Source organism: Pteropus alecto, unplaced genomic scaffold (genome assembly GCF_000325575.1).
Source record: "Pteropus alecto unplaced genomic scaffold, ASM32557v1 scaffold34, whole genome shotgun sequence".
NCBI lineage: Eukaryota > Metazoa > Chordata > Mammalia > Chiroptera > Pteropodidae > Pteropus > Pteropus alecto.
The window spans coordinates 480,570-504,130 of record NW_006435763.1 but is presented as its reverse complement, the minus strand read 5'-3'; the positions used below and the strand labels follow the sequence as shown (position 1 = coordinate 504,130).

The window sequence follows — 23,561 nt, the reverse complement described above, 5'->3', positions numbered from 1 at the left end:
TATGAAACCTACATTGGGAGCTCCCCATTCCTGCATGAAGGGCTATTCAGGTATGAGATTCCCCTCCGAACCAGGCGCCTCTTCTAGGGCTTAGCTCAGAGCATCCCACTGAGCTGCATGCAAATCTGCCACATAATCAGTCTCTGGCATCTTTGTGCAAAGCCAGTTAGCATTCTTCTGCAAACCTGAAGATGTAAATCGCCCCCAACTCCTGCAGTAAGTTACTCGTCCATTCTTTATTACTCTGCCATATGATTTGTTATCTGTAGCCATTGTCTTTTGAAAACATGTTTTAAAACTTATCACAATCATATCTATAGAGTTCTTGGAATCTATTTTCCTTCTTTTTGAATTACAATTTTGCAAATTAGAAAGACTGACTGGACCTGTTTGAGAAGGAAGGAGGTAGCGACAACCATCTTGATTTCTCTGTACAAATAAAGACTCCATTGGAAATGTACATGAGGAAAAAAGCTGAAGTTGAGAAAAAATAAGAGAATCAACTCTTATTCCCTTGAAGGGAAACCGATGGCCTCTCTCTTATGTTGTGTTTAACTTTAAAGTTTGAAACAGACCATCTAAATTGGAAGAATCCTGATTCTCCGTATCGTCTCCCACCGTGCTGACCTCTGTATGCACCAGGAGATTATAACTGATGGCATATTTTTTTCTTTCCTGATTAAAGAGTGTTTGGGGAAAATAAGAGAGGCAGATATAAGGTCGAAAGGAGGGCAAGATATTGGATCCCAACGACCACTTTCTCCATAGGGAAAGCCGGAACAGTAACCTCTTTGTAACAGGTGAAGACTGAGATTCAGGCAGCATAAGAGACTTATTCAAGGTTCCTCAGCCAGGACTGTCACATGTCTTTCCACAGGTAGCATTTGAGCTGGTAATTCGAATCAACACAGCAAGATTTGAGTTTCATTACCAAAATGACATGCTAGGTTTTGCATTCAGGAATTATCTCTTTGAAAACATGGGCTGAGGATTGAAAAACATGGGACATTCATCAAGTTATACTATAAACCAGTTAAGACAGAAGTTAGAGTCAAGCCTGTGTCTAATCCAGAGCCCAAGTCAATGTCAAAAGTGAGGGTGTGGTCCGCCAACTACGGGGTCAACACCATGGTCAGTGGAAACAGGTTGCTGCCCCCGCTGGCACCGGTGAGAAGCTGGGACGTTTAGGAGAGAAAGGTAGTTTGCCCGACATCATAGGATTGAACTTGGCCATGGATAACACTTAGTTCTGGGACCCAAGCCAACCCTGAAAGTCATCTTTGTATTTCTCAGAAAATCCGAGTTCTCATCAGAAAAATGGGGTTTCATGAAGATATTAATGCTACCATTTATTAAGTGCTTCCTGTGGGTCAGAAAGGGCTTTAGATACATGATCTCTCTTAATTCACCCAAAAAGCCTACGTGATCGGTACTATTATTATCCCCATTTTATAAATGAGAAAACTAATACAGAGAACAAGTCAATTTCCAAGAATCTGAGCTGGATTTTGAACCCCCATTTGTCTGATTCTGAAACCTACGCTTTGACGACTAAGTTCTATTATCTTCCTTAATCAAATTCTACAATGCAGGTGACATCACCTCATGTTGTGAGAGGTAGAGGATTCAAGTGAGAAAAGCATGGGGTTTGTTTTTCCTATATAATTCCAGTTCCAAATAGTGAAAACAAAAAGCCTAACAATTTCTGAGCATTGACACTGTCATAGGCCCTGAGCCAGACATATTATATACATTATCACATTTTTAGTTCACCAAAGCCCTAAGCAGTGGATATCATAATTATTTTTATTTTACAGATGAGGAAATTGAGGACCGGAAAAGCGAATTAATTGGAACATGGTCACCCAGCCAATTCGTAACCGTGGGGATTATGAATAATATATGTAAAACATCAGGCATAGGGCCTGGTACATAATAGAAAGAGCTTAATAAATGGGAATTATCATGCAAAGTGCAATATGGATTTTTAAATGATAATTATTAGGGTTTTTTGGGGGGGGGATTTTGTTTTGTTTTGCATTTTGAGTGGATTTCTAGAAGCCTACTGCTGGCATTCTCTTTTCGCAGAGGGGTTAGGCTCAAAGATTAAAGGTGAACACACTCAAGAATCATAGTCCCTTTGTTTTCTCTTCGAGTCCCACACAATGAAATAAATGCCGAGACAGACATATTTAAGCAAGTCCTGGGCCAGCAGTCAGAAAACTGCATCTCGTTCTTTACCATTTGCTCTACTTTCTGCTCCAAATTACTTGAATGAACATTAGTTTACTTTTCTGAAAAAAATTGTAGTAATATCCCCCATCACCTTTATGTGACTCTGTGCCATGAAAGGATACAATAAACAGCAACTTGTAACCCATGCATAAACTCTGGGGATTTTATAATATTATCCACATAATGACTTACAGCACTCTTGTGAGGATGCTTCTTCCAAGTGTATGTATTATCTGAAATTTCCTTTTTCTATTTCTTTTCCTCCCCCCACCCCCCACCCCCCCAAGATAGCTTCTTAGGCAGTTGAGCCCTCACAAGTATATTTGTGAGGTCATACTTTTTGGCACAAGGATCTAAGAAAGTTTGGGTTACATTTATAATTATGAAATTAATTGCATGCATTAATTGTGCAGAACCTCAAATCAGCAAATGGAATTAAAAGTAATTGTCAGGCCTCTGGATTTATTGGTAGAGCTAGAGCAATGCCAAGCTGCTCTTGGCAGGACCTTCTTCTCTGTGCACAGAATTATATTAATAGACAATATCAGTTCTATCTAAAGTGGAGAGCAGTAAGTGAAAAACATCTCTGTCTCCCCTCAGGGAGGAAAAAGCAAATGCATTTCCTAAGTGTCATTTTGATATACAGGTCCTGGGCCTGGAGTTTTGATAAAATCAATTCCTCTCTCTCTCCTATTCTGGAGTCACAGCCAAAGTCCTACATCCAGGGTTAACTTCAGCCTCGCGAAGACATGCACACTGGAGATGGGATGGAACTAACCTTGGCTGAATACCTGCTATGGGCCAGGCTTGGGGGTCCAAGTAAATGAACTAATGTAATCCTTACAAGAGCCTCATATATAATAAAACACTTAATTTTGGTTGGGCAGTGACCATGTGGCAAATGGAGTAAGTTCTTTATAGGCATTATTGTATTAATTCTCACAATAATCATATGAAATGATTACTCCCATTATGCCCACTCTCCAGAGGAGGAAACTAAGGCCTAGGAAGTAAACTTAGCCAAGGGCACACTGCTAATAAGCAGAAGGGCTGATATTCAGACTTAGGTTCAGCTGACCCCAAAATCCACTTTATTTTTAGTACCTATTCCCAGAAGAGACCAAATAAAGTTGATAACTGATTACAGGAAGATCATGGTTATGGTGGTCATGTTGGTACATTTATTTATTCAGTTATTTACTTAATGAACATTTATGCATCTGCTGTGTAAGAGGCTTTGGGTTGGGTGTAAGGATTCTAAAGCCAACAGAATAGTCCCTACCCTCAGTGGGTCAGCTAGGGCAGACAGACGAGTATAAGGGTACTTGTAATACTCGATGAGATCAACAAAGAGGAAGTCACCTGGCCAGTTTTAACAGGGTCTGCGTCTGATTCCCAGAAGGGCTTTCCTCTACGTGGAGTTCTGAAGTTCAAGTAGAAGTGCGAGGCAGAGTAGAGCAGAGTCTTCTCTGCGAGGTGAGTCGCATTTATCGAAATCTGGCATTGAGAGGAGCTCAGTGCATTTGGAAGCTTGTGATTAGGTGTGTGGGATTCATGAGTCGATGTGGGTGTGGCAGGGGCAGAATGGGAAGTTGGTCATGAGAAATGAGGTTAGCAGGATGAGAAATCAAGTTAGCATGAATGCAAAGAGCTAGAGAGGCCAGGGAATGGGCTGGGTCGTGTTTTCATTTGATTCCAAGCGCAGTGAGAAACCATCAAAAGGCGTTACGCGGGAGAGCGGAATGATCACATGCAGAGATATGTGATGGCTCAGGCTGTTGCTTGGAGGATGGGCTGAGAGGAACATTCTCTGGGGCAGGGATGCCAGTCGGAGGCTGTTGCAGAAACCAGAGGCAGAAGGCCTGGACTAGGTAGTCACACTTTAGGAAAGAAGTGAACAAGAGTAAGTATTCAAACAGGACTAATAAGACTTAGCGATCGATTTAACATACGTGGGGGTGGAGGGAGAGAGATGAATTAAGGACTATTTCCGGGATCGGGATTTCAAGAACTGATGATATTTGCCACATGGGAAAGAAAATTGTGCATTTTTTTAATGGGCGAAGGTGAGGTGATGAGCTCTGCTGGAAGCTTGTTGAGCTTGAGGTTTCTCAGAGGCGTAGAGAGGAGATGGTGAAAGACAGTCAGGGGCAAAGGCCGCCATGATAGAGATGATGAGGGAGGAGTGGGCAGTAGCAGAGACCAGAGCATGGACGGCTGGGGCAGGAGCGGGGGAAGGACATGTAAAACACGTGCAGAGAAACAGGAGTTTGCATTTTGGCAGAGCTGGAGATGTCAGGTGGGAAATAGCCTGGAAAGAGCAAGATCGTGACAGTCCGGGGCAGGGAGACTCAAGGAAGGGAGAGGGGAGTGGCCTCAGTGCCAAATGCCATGCACCTGGTGGATGTAGTGATGAGGAAGCACCTGATGATCTTGTCCAGGCTACTTTTAGAAGAGAGGTTGGTGCAGAAGAGGGCTGTGTCCACAGCACCAATAATGGGATTCGTGTGAGGCTAGAGGAGAGATGCCTCTTCCATTATCGAAGAAGGAGAGAAGAAAGACATGTGTGCAGAGGCAGGTATGTTTGTGGGGTGTGGGGGTTGTCCATAGACTCTGCGAAGAGAGATTCATCAGCTGGGAGTGAGGATGGAGCTGGCGGACTTGCAGTCTCGTGGGCAGGTGTGAAGGCTTGAAATAGTTTCTAGGGACTGGGAGATAGCCAGTCAGGAAAAGAGAGAAGGATTTTTTGGCCAGAGAGGGAGTCCTTACATTTGAAGAGATATTAATCCGTATGGTTCTGTGAGGTTCTCTGTCTGTACTCCGTGGTTAGCAGGTGAGGAAGTAGTTGGATTGACTCAGAGTTGGGGCAGGGGTGTGGTGGTGCCAGGTGGGTGTGACAGGAGGACAAAGTGGGGGCAGGATAATTGTGTGTCTGTCAAACAAAATCTACTGATGGGATCGATAAAGGGGTCTAGGTGGGCATGGGAAGGTAGCGGAAGCATGAATGAGTAGATCGGTTGGGAGAAGGTAGAGCAGGACAGGGACGAATGGCCAAGATGATGTTGGAGGGACATGAGGACAGCTGAGTGAGAGCCCTGTGGACTTTCTAAATTTAGAATCGTTGACATCAAGCAGTTCTTAGTGAATCTTCCCTCCATGGGAATGGGTGTCTGAAGTGAACCAGAGGTGGCAAGAGAAGGTCAAGAAACTGACCTCTAATTTTATCTAAATAGTCTGAAAAATGTGAATGTGTTTATAAAAGAACCGACACAATTATTTGAAAACAGGGCAATTCCAAAAGATGTGGAGATAATAAATATCAACTATACATGGATGAAACCACCAATATTATCCTTAGGTGTTGAGTAAGTCATTACGGGATCCCAAGGCCAATTGGCAATATGAATTCAAATGCCACCGAATTCCAATGTGCACATAGGGATTTCACCCCAACATCCGGGGGCTTCTGGGATTTTATCTCAGTGAATCTTTTATTCCGCTTTCTCATTCCCCATGTATGTTATGTGTTTCCTCCAATTTGGGTAACTTCCTAGTCCACAAATATGTCCCTTAAGCTCAGCTTCTGTGCTTTTGTCCGCACTGTTCATTCAAGCAATAACTATGTCCCTGTCTCCATTCTGATTATTCGAATCCTTTGCCTACTCAATGGCCACCCCTTTCATGCTTTCTTCCCTCTCTCATCAGATTCGCTGTCTCACTTTTGTGCCCCCTGCATTTAGTTCACCTTTCCTCCTTTGGCACTTGTCATTTTCTGTTTTATTTTACAAATAGTTCTGAGGGCATCTTGTTTTATTTTTCCTACTGGTGGGTGAGTCTCATAGACAGGAACTTAGATCAAGGGTTGGCAAACATTTTATGTAAAGGGCAGCTAGTGTATATATATGTATATATATATATATGTATATATATATATATACATATATATGTGTATATGTGTACATATATATGTGTACATATATATGTGTGTGTATATATATATATATTTTTTTTTTTGTATGTCAGCCATACTGTGTGTAAGGCAAGTACTCAATTTTGCTGTTTTAGCATGAAAGCAATCATAAATGACATACAATGAAATGAGTACGGCTGTGTTCCAATCAGACTTTATTTATGGACATTGAAATTCAAATCTCATAATTTTCCCATGTCACAAAATACTATTTTTTTCCAACCATGTAAAAATATAAATAAATCCATCTTAGCTCGTGGGCTGTACAAAATCAGTTGGCCCTTGGACTGGAGTTTGCTGACCACCAGCTCAGAGGCTTACTTACTGTTGTATCACCAGTGCTAGAACTGTTTATGGCACATAGTAGGTGCTCAATAAACATTTGTCAAATGACCGAACCGATGAATCGATGTCATTTAATCCTAACAGACCAAACACCTAGAGAATGGCTTCACTTATTGGTTATAACGGAGTAATCAGGAACCTTGGGATTCTAGCTTAGGCTACAATTTGTATGAATCTGAAACATTGTGGTTTAACTAAGGTGTTATAGCTCATAAGTGTCATAGTTGAATTTGAACTTGGGTCTTCTGACTCCAATTCTAGGGTCCTTTTACACTACTGAATTTGCCAGTCGAATTCAACAGAGAAAGCACTGCCGAGTAGCTGCCTGGTTGGTCACCAAGATCGTCATTTCCTCCTAGTAACTCTACAGGGCTCTGGAATTGTTAATTAGTATCCGAGATGAGGATAATCGGTTTGTATGAAATTGGATGGACAGGAGAGAGTGACTTAGGCTTTTATTTTATTTTTATTTTTTGAAATATCAAGTCTTATTTGGCTCATCCCAAGGGGATCCTCATCTCCCCCACCACCTTCTAATCACGTTCTTAACAGTGGGCAAAGCTGTGGTTAAGCTTATTACTGTTTCCTCACCATTAAATCTTCTGTTGGCCTTAGTATTTCAAAGGATCCTCTCACTGGAATACTTTAGGGCTCAGACAAGCCTGGAGCAAAGCAAAGTAGTTCGGGGCCAGAGCTGAGCAAAGAAAAACGATTGTGAAAATACCATCTTATCTGCAAAGGATTGAAATTCTGATCAGTGTGCATTTCTTCACAGCGATGGATTTCACCCATGCACAGCGCTTTGGTTAGCATCTTTGTAATAATCAGCCGGGCCTCAGGCACCCATCCCTGGTTCACCTTTTCATTCGGAAGAGGGAAAGCATCTACCTCAAAGATTTAAATTTATTGTTTCTCCCCAGATATGAAAAATCAAATGCCCACCAGAGACCTGACACCAAGTTCTAAACACTTCAACTTGCACAACCCTATTACTTCTCATGGGTAAGAGGATAAGATGCTCTGCAGCCGATCAATACCCCCGGGTCTTATAACCTTATTTTAAAGCTCGGCAGACACTGTCAGTGAGGTTAACTTTGAATGCTCAGGGCCGGGAGCCAAATGGAATTGGCTGTTTTACATAATGCTGAGTGAGGAAACCCATCAGCTTTTGGCCTGTTCCATCTCTCAAGTCCGATGTGATGCACTGACGCCTCCTCCTTCCTAAGTCTGCAACTTAATCACCTAGAACTTACCTCCTCTCGTAAACTGTTACATATTCGGCCCCGAACTGTTGCCACTTTTCAGGGTTTTTATGTTTGAAAAGTTGCCCAAGAGCAAGAGAAGTTATATTTATGTTCGTGCCCAGCCTTGTCATAATTTTCAGGCTAGTAAGAATGAGTTGATAATCTCGATAAATGAAAGGCCCTCTCTGCCATCAGCCCAGCATCGGAGTATGCCTCTCTGGCCTGCATCCTAACTCTTACTGGCAGCTCCACCCAGGGAACAGAGCCGCTAAATATCATTCAAGCAAATACTCTCAAAAAGAGCTATTTACTCTGCCAGATCGCAAATGGCATTTTATTTATCTTACAAGTGGAAACCACACTGATCTTTGAAATTTACCCAAAAAAGTACATTAGAAGGTCAAAGAGAAACCTTTACAGTATTTTTTTTTTTTAAATCGCCTTTGTTAAGGTGTTAAAAATGGTTATGACTAGTATTGTTAAAGAGGACTGACCTTCGGTCAAGTTCTGGTCCCATATTATGTGCTTATTCTCCCCCCACCCCATTTCGGTATTTGTGATTGTCCCATCCCCAACTCTGCCCCACCCCCCACGTCTCCTGATCTGCTTTTGCAGACCTATGAGTATTCTGGATTTCTTTTCCAGGCCTTTAAGGGGTTCAACCAAGTTTACGGTTGAGTTTTGATAATAACAGATGCAGCAAGGTAAACAGAGTCGCATCATCTTGGCCGTTAGCATCTCAAATACAACGTGACACAAAGGGAAGATGGACTCTCCCTTCTAAAGCCTCTGTAAGGAACAGAGTTGACCACAGAGGCGAAGAAAATGGCTAATCAGCTGTTAAAGCCTTAATTACATTCCTCTTGGTTGAAATCTTCAAATTACCTAATTGTCACTCACTTTACACATGAGCGCTGGATTTTTTTTTTCCCCCTGATTTATTATTCTAATCGTCTAATTTGGATGTCGGTGCCAGCAGCGGTGGAATTCAACCTCAGGCCAGCAAGGGCTCCCTGCGGCTCTCTCTGCTGGTGGAGGCATTTGCCCGGTGGAATTCAAGGTCCTCGGGAGAATCAGTTCACGGGTAAACTGAGGAAATAAAACTGACATACGTGAGGGAAAATCGCAGGACGACCACCTCTGTCTGAACTTCGCAGAAAAAGACGTCACCCCTCTGCCAGGTGGGAAGGAAGACCTCAGGTGTCCCGGCTCCCAGGACACGCTCTTTCTGCGGCAGGGTCATTCCAGCTGGTCCCTGGAATAGTCCCTCCACAAAGCCATCCGCTCCTGTTTGCCTTAGTATTTCCCAAAGCGAACCTGAAGGCAACCTTGAGACTATCGAGGCGTGGTAATGGCTCAAGGCTCTGACACCAGATGGCCCGGGCTCAGATTCCAGATGCTCTCACTTGCTGTTTGATATCGGACAAGTCACGTATGCTCCCCGTTTCCCAATCAGGAAAGATGATCATGGCCTCGTTCCTTACAGGATCGAGGATGGAAGGAGAAAATACATGGCGAGGTGATCACAGTCCCTCAAGAAATGGCAGTTATTATACTTGTTAATTATTTAATTCTTATTATAGCCCATGAGAGTCTGACTGATACAGAAGTTACACAATGAAGGACTCCTAAGAGTATGGGTAAAAAATGAGTATTAAGAGAGAGCATCTTTTTTATGTTCTGATTTTTCAAGTCTCTCGTGTTTTATCATGCCAATGTAGAACCAAAAAGGAGAAAGAAAACACTATTAACTGTGTAGCTAATTACCAGGACACATCACGTATGAAGGCACACCACGAATTAAAAGAAAACCAAAGACACAGGACTTCTCTCCACCCTCGGAGACCTGGGGACAGAGGAACGATGGAGGACTGAAGATCATAAATGAACTTCTGGAGGGAATGTTGGCTCATTGTTCCAGAGAGGTTGAACAAGCATTGAGCTTTCAAATCTGAGTTTGAACAGGCATTGAGTTCTTCTCCTGTTGACTAAACATCAATAGGGGAAGAAAAGCAACTATGTGGGTTATTTGTGGAATTAATGGAGATCAAAACACATCACCATGAATTACCAGATCAGTGCTGGGTTCCAAGACAGCTGACGCTGTTATCTGTACAGGTATTAGATTACTCTGAGAACAGTTATTACAGGAGGAAAAAAAATCAACTGCTCCAATGTGAGCTGTGTAACAATTAGGCAATTCTGAAATTTCAACTGAGAGGAATTTAATTAAGGCTCTAATAGCTGATTAAACTCATTTAAGATCTTCTGGCAACTGCCACTGGTTACATAAGTAACCCAAGAAGGGAGATTTCCATCTTTTCTTACGCCGTACTTAATCCTGCCGGGAGCCATAGGTGTGATCCTTCAGGTGCTTCTCAAAATCTGGTCCTTCGACCACCTAGAACAGAATGACCTAGATCCAGGTTGCAAAGTCCGGTTCCCAGTCTCATCGGGGACCTACCAGTGCAGACACCCCTGAGATCTAGAGGTCACCTTCTCATCAGCTGCCAGGGAGAAGTTCTTATTCATGCTGAAGATTCCTAGTCCCACCACCTTCGATGATGGCATTTAAGACAGTGCATCCACAGGTAGCAGACACTTTCCCTCAGTATCTGAAAAGCAGTTTTTAATGTCACTCTGTCAGTGGCCATCTGAGGCCCCAGGGCATTGAAGACAAAATAGGTTTGGCCCACACCTGCTTTTCAGCAGTTTCTTTGTAGAAGCAACTGTTCAAATATACCATTCAGGGGACAACTGCATTCCAGTGAAATGTGTGGTTTCAGCAGACTAGCTGTTTTGAACAAACTTTAGCTTGGGTGTGGGTTTTCAAAAAAAAAAAAAAAATCCTTGGACCTAACCGTACTCAGAGCACATTTCAGCTTAATATTAAGCTGTGGCTCAAACATCTGTGTTGTAGTTTTCAGATCAATCAAATTAGGATCTGCCTTTGGTTTCAAGCAGTAACCCAAGACACAAAATTACTTGTGTGTAAACTCGCTATCAGCTTGCTTGTGCGTGAGACTTGCATGTAGAGGCGAGGAAGTGATGTTAATCGATGATGCTATTTATGCTAAATATGGACATTAAATCATTTTAAATTTCCTTCACGGCCATTTATCGCGTGTCCTTTTGGAAGACTTTATATTTCAGATGGAGAGAAATTGGCCTCCTGATTGCTTTGTTTTTCCCCTTAAATTCATCTTCCTGAGGAGTTAATTACTCATATTTTCTCCAGATTGGGAGTAAATCACTGCTTATTATCTGGACTGAAATGTTTTCCGATGTTTTGCACACGTGAAGTGTTTGTTTTAAGGCCCGTTTCTCCTTGGTTATGAAATCACCCGGTGAGCTAACCGGAGCCAGTCGAGCTGGAGCATAGGCAGCGTGATCTCCACTTCCATCATTGGTTTTAATAAATTTCCTCTCTGATTTTTAATTTTGCAATCCCTATTGTCTTGTCTCCAAGGAGAGGAGCTGAGTAAACAGGCCATTTTCCTCTTTTAAGTTTGAATTCTAAGTAAAAATTGATGCTACGCTGCAGTCTGAATCGAGTTCAATTTAGCAAATATTTATTGAACCGGCCTGTGGGTGAGGGCTATAATATAGCTGACGTGGGTCTCATGGCTGTAGAAGACTGCAAGGCCAGGCTGGATACTCAGCAGAACTATAATTCAATGCAAACTGGGCCATCGCTCCCACTCTCAGACAATCTACAGTGGGTCTCTAAGTTCTACTGAGTCTACCACTTAGAGATCTCGTGAGTTCATGCCGACCTGACCCACACTGACATGGCCTGTGTCAGGCTCATCCAGATAAATGCAGCCACCTCCTACCCCATCTCTCTGCGTTCACAATTCTTTTTAACCACAAGCCCTGTCTCTGCGTTGCTTTGGGAAGAAATGTTCTAATGCATCAAACTGATTTATCCCCTCCCCTGATTGAAAGTTTTCAATCAAGTACTTACCCCCCACCCCTCTACACACTTCATTTGCCCTGAGAATACAGATAGAACCCTTAACAAGCCACAGCCCAGCTCTGCTGGTCTGGCTCATAATTGGAAGCCACTTCCTGTAAGAAGCATCTTTTGGTTCCTTCCAGAGCAGCAAGCCCTCTGCTTCAGTAGCATGGCAGTTACTCCGCTTTATTGCCATTGAGCTTTGACTTCCCCTCTCTAACCAGACAGGAAACTCTGAGAATAGGGACCAGGCCGGGACCGTTCACAGCTGTAGCCCCAGAGCCTCCTGCAGAGCTGGCACTGTGGAAAGTCCCAGACGCATGTGTCGAGTGCCTGCATGGACGAGTGGGATAATGCCAGCGAAAGAGAAAATGTTCTGGAGGCACAGAAAATGCACAAAGGAAATCCAGCTGGAGAGTTAGGCTCCCTGGGAGAAGTGGTATTGGAGCCGGAAGAATGGGTGGGATTTCAGTCGTGGAGATGATAAGCTGAGGAATTTCCAGTAGAAGAAATAGTGCAGGCAAAGGCAGGGAAGTGGGCGTCGTTCGACACGTGTGTCTGGTGAGAAGTGAAAAGCAGATGCGTCACTGTGGCTTAGTATGTATGTGTGTGAGTGTGTAGAGGTGTGAATATATGTGTGTGCTAGGTATGTGTGTATGTGTAGTGGTGCATGTGCGTGGGGCTGTGAGTATGTGTGTGTATTGTAAGTTTGAGTGGGTATGTGTGTGTGTGTGCGTGTGTGTGCGTGCTTATGTATAGGTTTATGTATGATGTATAGGTATATGATACATACACACATACAATATACATGTGTGTGTATATGTACACATGTGAATGTGTGTAGGGGTAAGATATGTGTGTTTGAAGGCGTATATGAATATGTTTTAGTGTGAGAGTATTTATAGGACATACAAGAGACAGAAAGAGATATAAAGGGGGAGCGGGAAAGAGAGAGAGAAGGGAGCATGTAGTGAGGTTGGTTGGACCTAGATCTAGGCCCCTTTAACGTAAAGGGGAGTCTGAATTTGATTTTATAGGCAGTATAGGTTATGGAAAGATTCAAGTAGCAGTAGACATGTTATTTTGCTGTTTAGATATATGTTCTTAGGGAATGGCTTGGGAGCCCAGGGGCCCAGTAATGAAGTGATTTTAATTGTCTTGTATAAGCATTTCACGAATAGATCAAATGAGATCAAACACTCATATCTCTTTGAAAGGAGAAGCACACACATCTATTAACCTAATTTCTTCCAGACTTTTGCAGCCTCTGCAGCATATCTCTGAATTTATCCGGGCATGAAGGGGTGCATATTAGCTTAAAACAGTTTCTGGAGCTGAAATTATCTTTGCTCTGAGAAAATATTGGCTGAACATTTCAAGAAGTAATCACTGCCCTTTCCCAAAACATATTTTTAGGCAAGAAGAAGAGCAATCACTTTCTAAAAGCACTGTATTTAAATTTTATCGATAAGAACAAAGTTAATTTATCTTCCTAAATTTCTTTTGACAAAATAACTTTTCTCCATCAGAAGTCAATTATTTTTTTGTCCTAGAAAATATACTTCAGTATACTTGCTGAAAACACTCAAAGATTTATCACCAAAATTCAGTTTATTTTGAAGGTGAAGTTTTTTTTTTTTTTCTTCTTCTCCCACACAGTCTTATTTGGGTGAGTTTGGGACTGTTTTTAAGTACAAAAAAAAATTCATGATAGAGATAAAAAATCATTTGTCCTCACCTTTCTCTTGTGGATAGGTTGTTTATAAGAATCAAAATAGTGCTAAGAATAGTGCCTAATACATAATAAATGCCCAGTGAATGCCAATTATTACTGTTGTAAGAGCTCAAGCAATGCAGTCCCGACTTTATCGCTCTCTTCTCCATATTTCTTAGCTCCACATTCAATCTCTGATTGGGTCTTCTGTCGTTACCCTATCCTAGTAACCCCAGCCAAAGTCCCAGGGAAGATTCCCATTGGCTCAGCCTCGGTCATTCCTTAGGGTGCAAGATTCCATAGCTGAGGCACACGTGGACACATTGATCAATAGACTAGAATTTTCCAACTCATGGACACTTTAAAAAATTCAGGCTGTATGTGCATTCATTCCGTCAACAACTATCTAGTAAGTGCCTTGTTGTGCCAGGTCCTGAGATGGAAGCTGGGGACATAGAAATCAATCATCACATATATAAAATCTCTGCTAGATTGGAGAATCATAATCTAATGATTGAAACATAAACGCATAGATTGTCAAGGTATAATATTATTAAGCAAATGGAGATTAGATATTTAAATCAAATTAAGGGTTTATGAATTATATCTGAGATCTCCTTCAGTATAATATGGAAGAAGCGGGTGGGTGGGAGTATAAATGAAACAAGACTGGTAATGAGTTAGTAATTAATGAAGCTAGATAATGAGAGTATAGAGATTCATTCTACTACTCTACTTTTGTGTCATTAAATATTTTCATAATAAAAAAGAAAATAAATTGCGAGAGGCAAAGAACCGCCACCTTTGGGCAGATAATGTACGGATAGCTGCTCACGATGACCTCCACGGACGCTGTTCCATTCTGGTTCACAGACTAGATGAACTCTTAGGGAAACGCTCCTTAACAGGACCTACAGGCCTTTGCAGGCTTGGGGTGCTTTCCCCTCCTCCACCCCTCCTTACTCCCCACTCACTTGGATTTGCAAACTCAGTGTAAACGTCGCCTCCTCTGGGAAGCCTTCCGTGATTTTTCTTGCCTTCTTTCCACTCTTAGACCCATTTTTTCCCTCCCAGTTTGTATGCTATATACTTGTGTGTGATTATTTGATCCGTGTATATCTTCCCAATTAGCATAAACATTCCATGCAAGTAATATGTTAGCACCACAGTATCCTCAGTGTCTAGAAGCCGTTCAATAAATACTTAGGGAATGGATGAATCTCTGTTAAACCTGTCTACAAACACCGGACTCAGTTATAGTCCCTTGTACACAGAGATGTAGGAGGGGAAAGGGAAGGATGTCTGTTCTCTCCCGTCTGGTAGATAAGTCTCGCAGTCGGGATACTTGGAGTTGGAACGGGAGCCGATCAGAAGAGTCTGTCAGAGAGCTCTCAGGATCGAGGGCAGTGCTTACACAGCAGCTAAGGCTCCTGATCGAGTTTGTCCACCCACAGCTTGTTTCTACACTTCTTGGCGGACCCATGGGTGCTTACTTAGACATGTTGGGAAGTGAAAGAGAGAGAGAAGATTTGGGAAGTTATTGCACTCTGGGAGCTCATAAACTTTTGCAACCTCTCTCTCCGTGAGTCAGCCTTGGGCTGGAGCTTTCCCCTGCCTCCCACTGCGTAGTGATGTGGTCAATGACAATCACTGAAGACCTGCTAGCAAGACAGTCTTTATCTCTGTGTATGTTATCTGGGACCTTAGGAGCTGTCTCTGCAAGGAAGGAAGGGTCTTGGAGCTATCGCAGAATCGGCGTGGATCAGTTAATAGAAGCACTAGTGGGAAAGCACCTTTGGACTCAGCCAGCCACACACTATGGTCTGGTTCTACCACTCACTAGCTGTGTGTGTTTGGGCAGGTTACGTAACCTCTCTGTGCTTCAGTTTTCTGAATCGTGAAGTTGGAAGAATAATCTTCACCATGTAGGATCTGGGAGGATTTAACTAAGTGGTGACATTGGCACATTTCCTGACTGTACAGAAGCACTCAAAAGTGAACACTTCTATAATTGTTACAATTTTGCATCAAATGCTATGGTGGAGATAGGTGCAAGGTTCTATATTACTAAGGAAGGCGGATATGCCTTTATAGATTAGGTAATATTTAAGCTGTATCTTAAATGCTAACTGCAACAATAATAAAATAATAGCAGTTATCACGTATGTTATGCACTAAGTTCTGTGCTCAATGCTTCATGTACACTTTTGGCCCATTAAATCTTATTACAGTTCTGAAAAGTGTATCCTGTTGTTATCTGCATTTTGCAGGTAGAGAAAGTGAAGCTCAGAGAGGTTAAGTGACTTTTCCAAGGCTTCTCAGCTAATGCATGAAGCCAGCATTAGCACTTATTTCTGTTTGACTCCAAAAGCCATTCTCTAACGCACTGAACTACTCAACCTCTGGGAGGAAAGTAAAAGGGTTGGTATGACATGTTCCCAAAGGCTAAGCTTGGATATCTCCTTATCAATGCATATTTATTATTATTGGTTTGATTTTTGACTTGCAGCCAGCCGATAGTTCAAAGAAGGCAGGGATCATTCTGTTTTTACCCATCACTGTTTTCAGGCTCATACTTGGTGTTCCGCAAACCCATATTGAATGAATGAAGAATTAGATGGGCTCAATACTCCCTCCAGCTTGTGTTACGCCTCACAGCATCCTTATCAATGCATATTTATTATTATTGGTTTGATTTTTGACTTGCAGCCAGCCGATAGTTCAAAGAAGGCAGGGATCATTCTGTTTTTACCCATCACTGTTTTCAGGCTCATACTTGGTGTTCCGCAAACCCATATTGAATGAATGAAGAATTAGATGGGCTTGACACTCCCTCCAGCTTGTGTTACGCCTCACAGCATAGGTAGATCAACATGTTTGACCAATTTACTCCTCTCCCTATCTTAAGAAGGAAGGTATCAGTGAAGCTGGACAGTTTCGTAATTGGCCACAACATTGTTTCTCTACAAGCAGCAAAAATTTTCCAGTCCAAAAGATGAGGTCATCTTAGAGAGCAATGATTGCCTTGTCTCCCCCACTCCATCACCCTTCCTGGGGTCTGGCGAGTCCGAATCCTCTTTAAGGGCCTGAAGTTCATTTCTGGTGACACGTACGTTACAGGAGGAGAGGTGAATGGGTCGTGTCAACACAGACAAGCCTGGACTTGGCACTTAGCTTTTCAGATGAGGTGTTTTCCTTGAGGTCGGTATTACAAATAAAGATCTGACCCGCGGTGTCAAGCAATTGCGCGTGGGAGAAGGAGGAGGAAGGAGAAAGTGCGATGCCGGGGGCAGCTTTCTCCCAGTGTGTACGTGAATAGTGCCAATAAGCTGTCAAATAAAATTAAGGTTCAAAACATACAGCCTTCAATTTGATTCCACTGCGATGCTGACTGCTGCTCAAAGGGAACACATCGATTCTATTTTGACAGGTCTCGAGGTACACTAAGCAGCAGAAGTCTCCACTCTGTGCCGGATTAATAAAAGTTCACCTTAATTTGCAACTTAAATGGAACCATATCTGAGCTTGACGTGATGCTTCTAGTTTTCCTACCTGCTCTGTCCCCCACCCCGTGTCCCTCCCACTGATCTTCCCTCCACTTCATCTTCCTCTCCCCTTTTCTCTTTCTTTTTCGTACTACTGTTTGTTTGTTTGTTTGTTTTCTTTATCCTTTTAATTGTCTCTCTTCCATACTAAAAAAAAAAAAAAAGTATGTGGTCCTTACTATGTGCCTGGCACTACGCTTTTCACAAATCGCCTTATTTAATCCTCATAACGTCCTTATAAAGTAGGTGGAATTGTGCCTATTTACAGATGGGAAAACAGACACTCATAGCGATTAAGAGCTTGTCTGGGGTCGTATAGCAAATAAGCAGCAGAGTTGGAGGTTCAAGCTCAGACCCCCCTGATTCGAAAAGTCCATGCTGTTTTCATGACATCAGTGATCTTGAACTCTGTCAGGACAATAGAACCACCTGGAGAGCTCTATAACAGTATTAACACTTAGGCAAAACCCCCATAATTTAATTAGTCTGGGGAGAGTCCAGGGCATGGGGGATGCCCAGTATTCTGCTTACCCTTTATCTCCATTTTTCTTAGCACGTAAGCACGTAAGTAGGTAGCACCAAAGCCCGTAGATGGATGAGGTTCTTCTCCCGTACCTGTTACAGAGAGGGACTCGTCTTTCTCCAAGTCAGTAGTGCAAGAAAGCACAGGTGTGGCTTTGTCTTTGTGATGCAGGTGGGCAAGTGGGAAAACCACACCCTGAGCCTGAGGCACGCTGTGTGGCCAAGGTACAAGTCCTTTTCAGACTGTGAGCCAGACGACAACCACCTGAGCATCGTCACCCTGGAGGAGGCGCCCTTTGTCATCGTGGAGGACATAGACCCGCTGACCGAGACATGTGTAAGGAACACTGTACCGTGTCGGAAGTTCGTCAAAATCAAGTGAGTCTGGGGACGCTGTCAGTTGAATGTGTCCAGTCCTTTCATATAGCATGTATCATTGATAATAACAATGTCTATAAAATAATAAAATACGCTATGAAATATACTTTATTATAATAGGTCTAATACGATAATAGACTTTTAAAGACTTAAAGTCTTTACTTAAAGTCTTATTCCAAGTGGTTTGCATTATTTACTTTCAACAACAGCAACACCAGGTAAGTGGTTTTGACATTGTAAACATGGTAAAAACTAAGTTATGGGAAGATTAAGAAGCATGTTTAAAGCCATTCAGCCAGTAAAAGGAAGAGGCGGGACTCAAACACTGGTCCGTCCGACTCCATCACCATATCCTTAGCTATTATGCTGACTCAACCCTCCCTTTCAACCTTTCCTTAAATAATTATTTTATATTTTTCTGGCTGTCCCCTCCCCGCAACCCCGTACCTTCCACTTCCTTCCATCTTTCTTATATTTCCCAGATCCAAACTATTCGAACATTTTTAAAACTTGACTCTATTTGGGAGTCAACAGACACCTTAGCCATGACTTCCTGATGCGATCGAGGTAAACTCAGTCTCCTGGCGATTTCCTAGCTCATCGGCGGCAAAGCAAGCATCACATGTATGTCACTTCCTCTTTTATTACAATTGAAGAAAGAACCGAATTTTTTTTTTTTTTTTTTTTAATCAGTGCTTCTAGTGAAGGGTTCTTCCTAATCTGTGTACCTTTTGGAAAAGCGTAATGCTTCACGGCCAAGTCCATGTCCCTGATTATAGTCTTTGGTCTTTGCTAATGCAAAGACACCACCCTCGTGGGGGATTCGCCAAAGGAAAAGGCCTCCCGTGGGATGGGAATCTTTTTTCCTGAGTATTTTCTGATCGTTTCCTTTCACCTGGCTGATTCTTGCTTGTCCTTAAGTTTGAAGCACTCCCTCCCCAAGTTGGGTTAGTTTTCCCTCCCTCCACAGTGCTCTGGGTGTGTCTCTATGCCTTAGTCAAATTACCATACACGGAGTTGCTTAAACAACAGACATTTATTTCTCACGGTTCTAGAGTCCAAGACCAAGGTGCCAACAGATTTGGTGTCTGATGAGGGCCCTCTACTTACCAGACAGTCCTCTTGTCCTCCCGTGGCAGAGAGGAGGAAGCAGGCTCTCCTGTCTCTTCTTATCAGGTCACTAATCTTCTTCCTGGAGGCTTCGCCCTCAGGACTAAATTACCTTCCAACAGCCCCACCTCCAAACAGCATCACACTGGGCATTAGATTTTAACCTACGGCTTCGGCTTCAAGGGGACGCAAACATTCAGTCTATACCACTCTGTCGCTATCTTTGTCCCAGTTTTTATGGCTTATAGTTCATCTGTATTTCCCCCTGGATTATTAGCTTCCTAAATATAGGGAATGTAGCTCGTTAATGTTCGTACCCCCAGTGACCAGCACGGAGCATGACACTCCAATGTCGGTGATGCTTGAACAGATGAGTGAAAGGACATTTTCTCTCCCACATTCCAAATTCCAACCTAGATTATTATTATACAAGATGCAGATCCCCAGAGCTCAGCTCTTGGGATAAAGATAATTTTTTAAAAATACGATCGCTAAAAATATTTTGAAGGCACATTTTGGTTTGAAGAAATTTTTTTTTTTTTTTTTTTTTTTTTTTACCAATAAGCAGCCACTTTGGAGTTGAAATTCTGAGTAGATTATTCAACAAATAATGATCAGCCTTTTTTGGAGTTGTCAGCCTCTTTGGAGTTGAAACTTTGAATAGATCGGTCAGCAAATAAATACACATTAAGCGCATTTTATGAGATAGGCACAGTGCTGGGCGTGGGGAGTACACCGATGAACAGGGAAGACAAAAGACAATGATCTCGCAGTCATGGACCATATACAGTTAAAAACAATTCAGCCAATAAAGGACCGGGGAGTTCCGTGTTCTGAGAAACCTTATGAACGACGTAAAGAAGGTGGCGTGATCAGAGAGCAGCTTGAGGAATGTGAGGCTCCCTTAGCTCACACAGGTAGCATTTAAGATGACGTACAACGGATGAGCAGGAGCCAAACACGGGAAGAACTGGGGCAGATGCCTTCCAGGTAGAGGGAACATCAGATGTAAAGGCCGGAAAGAGATTGGCACGTTCGGGAAGCAGATGGAGGCCTAGTGCAGTGCTTGAGAGCGATGAGCTGGGAGACGATGGAAGGGGTAACTGGGAAAGTTATTCAAGGAAGTTTTGATTTGGGTGGGTGGTCTTGGGGCCGAACTTGATCAGATGAAGAAAGCAGAGTGTATAACCTCAGTGGGGCACCTCCTTCATATAACAATGCCATCTCCATTTCAATAGGGCCTTAGAGCTGAGAGCAATTGACCACCAAGTCCTGAGTCACATTTGTATGGAGACAGTGAGCCCCCAAATAAATGACTCTCTTTGAAAGAATTGGGTTTTCCACTGAAGAATTCAACAATTCAAATTCACATTTTTGGTTCCCGTGGGAGGCGGTGGCTTGTCCCTTTCCTTTTCCCACTTGGGGACCCAAGGAGTTTACTGTGCATCTAGGTGGCCTTGGTCTTTGATTTACCTGAGAGCAATAGAAAATTACTAGGATCCACTAACCCCGACATAAACACAGGTTAGATCAATTGCATTTCTTAAAGGGAATAAATATTCTTGAGGCAGCTTGATTGGTTCCCAAAAGGATTCCTGTTAGATAACATAGTGGTATTTGTTTTCTTAATGGTGTTCTCCCAGAAAAAAAACCCTTTGTCTGTCACTTTTGGTGAATGAGGGGGTCTTGAGGGCACACTTAAGTCTTCTAAAGACACAGGTAATAGGAAATGAGCTGAGAAGCCAGACTTTTCTTCTAGCCTGCCAGTCGAATGTTAAAGCATGCAGGAAAAATTGAGGAATATCTGGCTTGCTACACAGGGAGAAATGGCCGTATTGTCAATTAATGCCCTGAATTGTCAAATCGTTGGCGAGAAGAGAGATGCATTTTTAAGCGCTTATGTGAGAGGTGCTTTAAATACTTTATTTTATCTTCCCACCTATCTTGCAAGGTAAGTGTCGGCCTCCACAGTTTACAAACGAGTAAATTGAGGCTGTGTGTAAAGAGACCCGTCTGAGTTTTCACAGCCGTTAGCAGCAGCCCCGGGATCTGAAAGTGCCTCTGCCTGACCTTCACGGCTGTGCTCACATCCACTGGCCGCGCTGGGAAACTGTAGAGCCAGAGGGTTGGATGGTTTGCGTCCTCTTCCCTGTATTTGTTTTCATGAGTCGCCCTTTATTTGGGGCGATGGTGGAGAGCTGAGGGAGATGGCAAGGGCACCATTTCTGAGATGTCTGTGTAGTTACCACACCCCCTCCACACGCACACAAGGGAACCAACGGAATTTCTCAATTACGAGCGGGCTGTGTTTCCCTAACCCCCAGGATAAATTCAGGTGTTTCATTTGCGGCTTGTCTTTTTCATCCTGTGTCCCCAGGGCCTAGTTTCATGTCTTGCACAGAGTTAGGTACTCGGTGGTTGCTTGTTGGGTGAAAATGCCTCAGTGACCATCGGAATCTAGAAATGCTTCTCTTAGGGGATGTGGGGGATAATTAACTCATAAACTGACTGAGGTGCCCAGCGAGGCCAAAGATCATATAGGTTACTACATGCCTGTGACTCTGAATCTTAAACCTGGGGCATTTGTAACTCCTGTTGGAACTCTCCCGGGAATCTCAACCAAGTGAAGGAAGTGACTGTGACAGAAGAATGGAAGAAGATATAAATAGCGAGACGGGGAGAAGAGACGTGGAAGCACGGCCTGAGGAGCCAGGAGGAAAGGGAATTTGATTTCGAGACATTTTTCAGAGAACCACAGATACCAAGAAGGAAGTCATATTTGGACATGCCATTAATTTCATCTACTTAGGACACATTTCTGTCCTGTTTATGGCTGTCGTAACTCCAGCCTGACCCCCTCTGTGCTGGGAAACTGGAGGTGGGGGCGTGGATAGGAAGGTACGTACTTCCTGTTACACTGTGGAGTTGAGTCCACCAGCCATCATATGTAAATACATACAGATGTATTTACATCTCCCATGGCCCCGCAAGCTGAGAGTGGCAGGGTCAGACCAGAGTATCCAGCTTCTAGACTAGAAAGTCTCCATGCCGGTCCTGGCTGGCAGAAGCAAGTCGGTTGAGCAGACCCTGGGAATGGGAATGGAAGAAGGCAGTGGTGAGGGCTGATCGGAATAGGTGATCAGTGATCTTGAAATAAGGAAAATATTGGAAAAAAAAAAAAGATTTCATTTTGCAATCTACCTCCATTACTCCAAGTTATCTTGTCAGATTCATCCAGATTCATGAATATAGATGTCGATATATACCAACGGTGCTTGATGTGTGTGTGCATCCAATTATATATGTAATATATACTCACTGCAGGTAATTTAGGGGGAAAAAAACCCCAAAAAAGACATTTCTCACCATTCAAAAATAGCTATGCCTCATATTTCATTGTTTTTTCCATCCAGATGTTTCATAAGCTCATCTGTTTTCTCATAGCTATAATCATTCCGTACGTATCACTGTGTAACCTACTAATTTCATATGATGTGAAAACGTAGGTGTTTTCCTGTCGCGATGTTGCATTTTCATAAACGTCATTAAAGTGCTTAGATGACAGTTCAGTGTGTACATGTGTCCAAAATGGAATATTCAAACAGAGCACATGTCTCGTGACTCGAAGGCAGAGGGTCAGCTAACAGGATGCCCGGATGCACTGTGGAATCGGTGTGCTGCCCAGAGAGGCCTCGATCCTCCTACATGAGCTGTCTAAGTACCTTTTGCTATCAGTTGACAAGGCCCCCGTTTCCTTCCCTTCTGATTTCTTTTTGTGGGTGTCCTTTGAGTATGACCTGGTCAGGTAAGTAAAGCAAGGTGGCTGGCTCAAAGCAGTGAATGTAACCTTGGAAGATTAGGATAGCTTTTAAAACATTCTGTTTTAATAGCCTCCCCCACCTTTTTTTTTCTGATCAAGGACATTGCTATTTAATAGTGTCACTCTTTATAGTTCCTGCCACGTAGGGAGGGAGGGGAATGTTATGAATGAGCCTTCAGTTGACAGATGACTCTATCAAGAGACATTGAAGCCATGGGCCCAGGCAGAAAGTAAACCTCAGGTCTCCTGTTTCTTAGCTGAGGTGTTTTCCTCGGTAAGGAAAATGCCTTGCCTAAGTCAGGCGCCCTTACTTTCATCCTCCTGGCTGCAAATCTCTATCTGCAATGATAGGATAAAGCAAAACTCTACCTCACCTACGAAGTTCTCATCTTCCTCTTCCATTTTCCAGTTAGTTTTTAATAATTCAGTTTAGATTAGATGACTAAACTCTGGTCTAAAGAAGTTGCATGTAATATAAACTTTTAAAAATAAGAGGCAGTAACTCTCACTGTATACTGGAGATACAAATATTACCTAATTAAGGGAAGTGTCATGGAGATTAATCCAGTAATTAGTATAAAGCATTTAGCACAGTGCATAGCCAATAGTAATTACTCAATAAATGTTAGTCATTGTCATGATCATTGTCATAATGAAGAACGCTTTCTACTTTTGCTATCATACACTCACTGTGGCCTGTCCTTGGAAAAGCCACTTCCT

At 42.8% G+C, this 23,561-nt stretch overlaps 1 protein-coding gene across 1 annotated transcript in view; it reads left to right on the top strand.

Moving 5' to 3' along the window:
• The window catches only part of GRIN2A (glutamate ionotropic receptor NMDA type subunit 2A), a 365,059-nt gene that overhangs the window by 272,238 nt on the left and 69,260 nt on the right, over positions 1–23,561 (top strand). Inside the window, exon 6 of the mRNA XM_006910879.1 lies at positions 17,706–17,911. Coding sequence (XP_006910941.1) covers positions 17,706–17,911 — 206 coding nt within the window. The remainder of the gene's footprint in view (positions 1–17,705; positions 17,912–23,561) is intronic.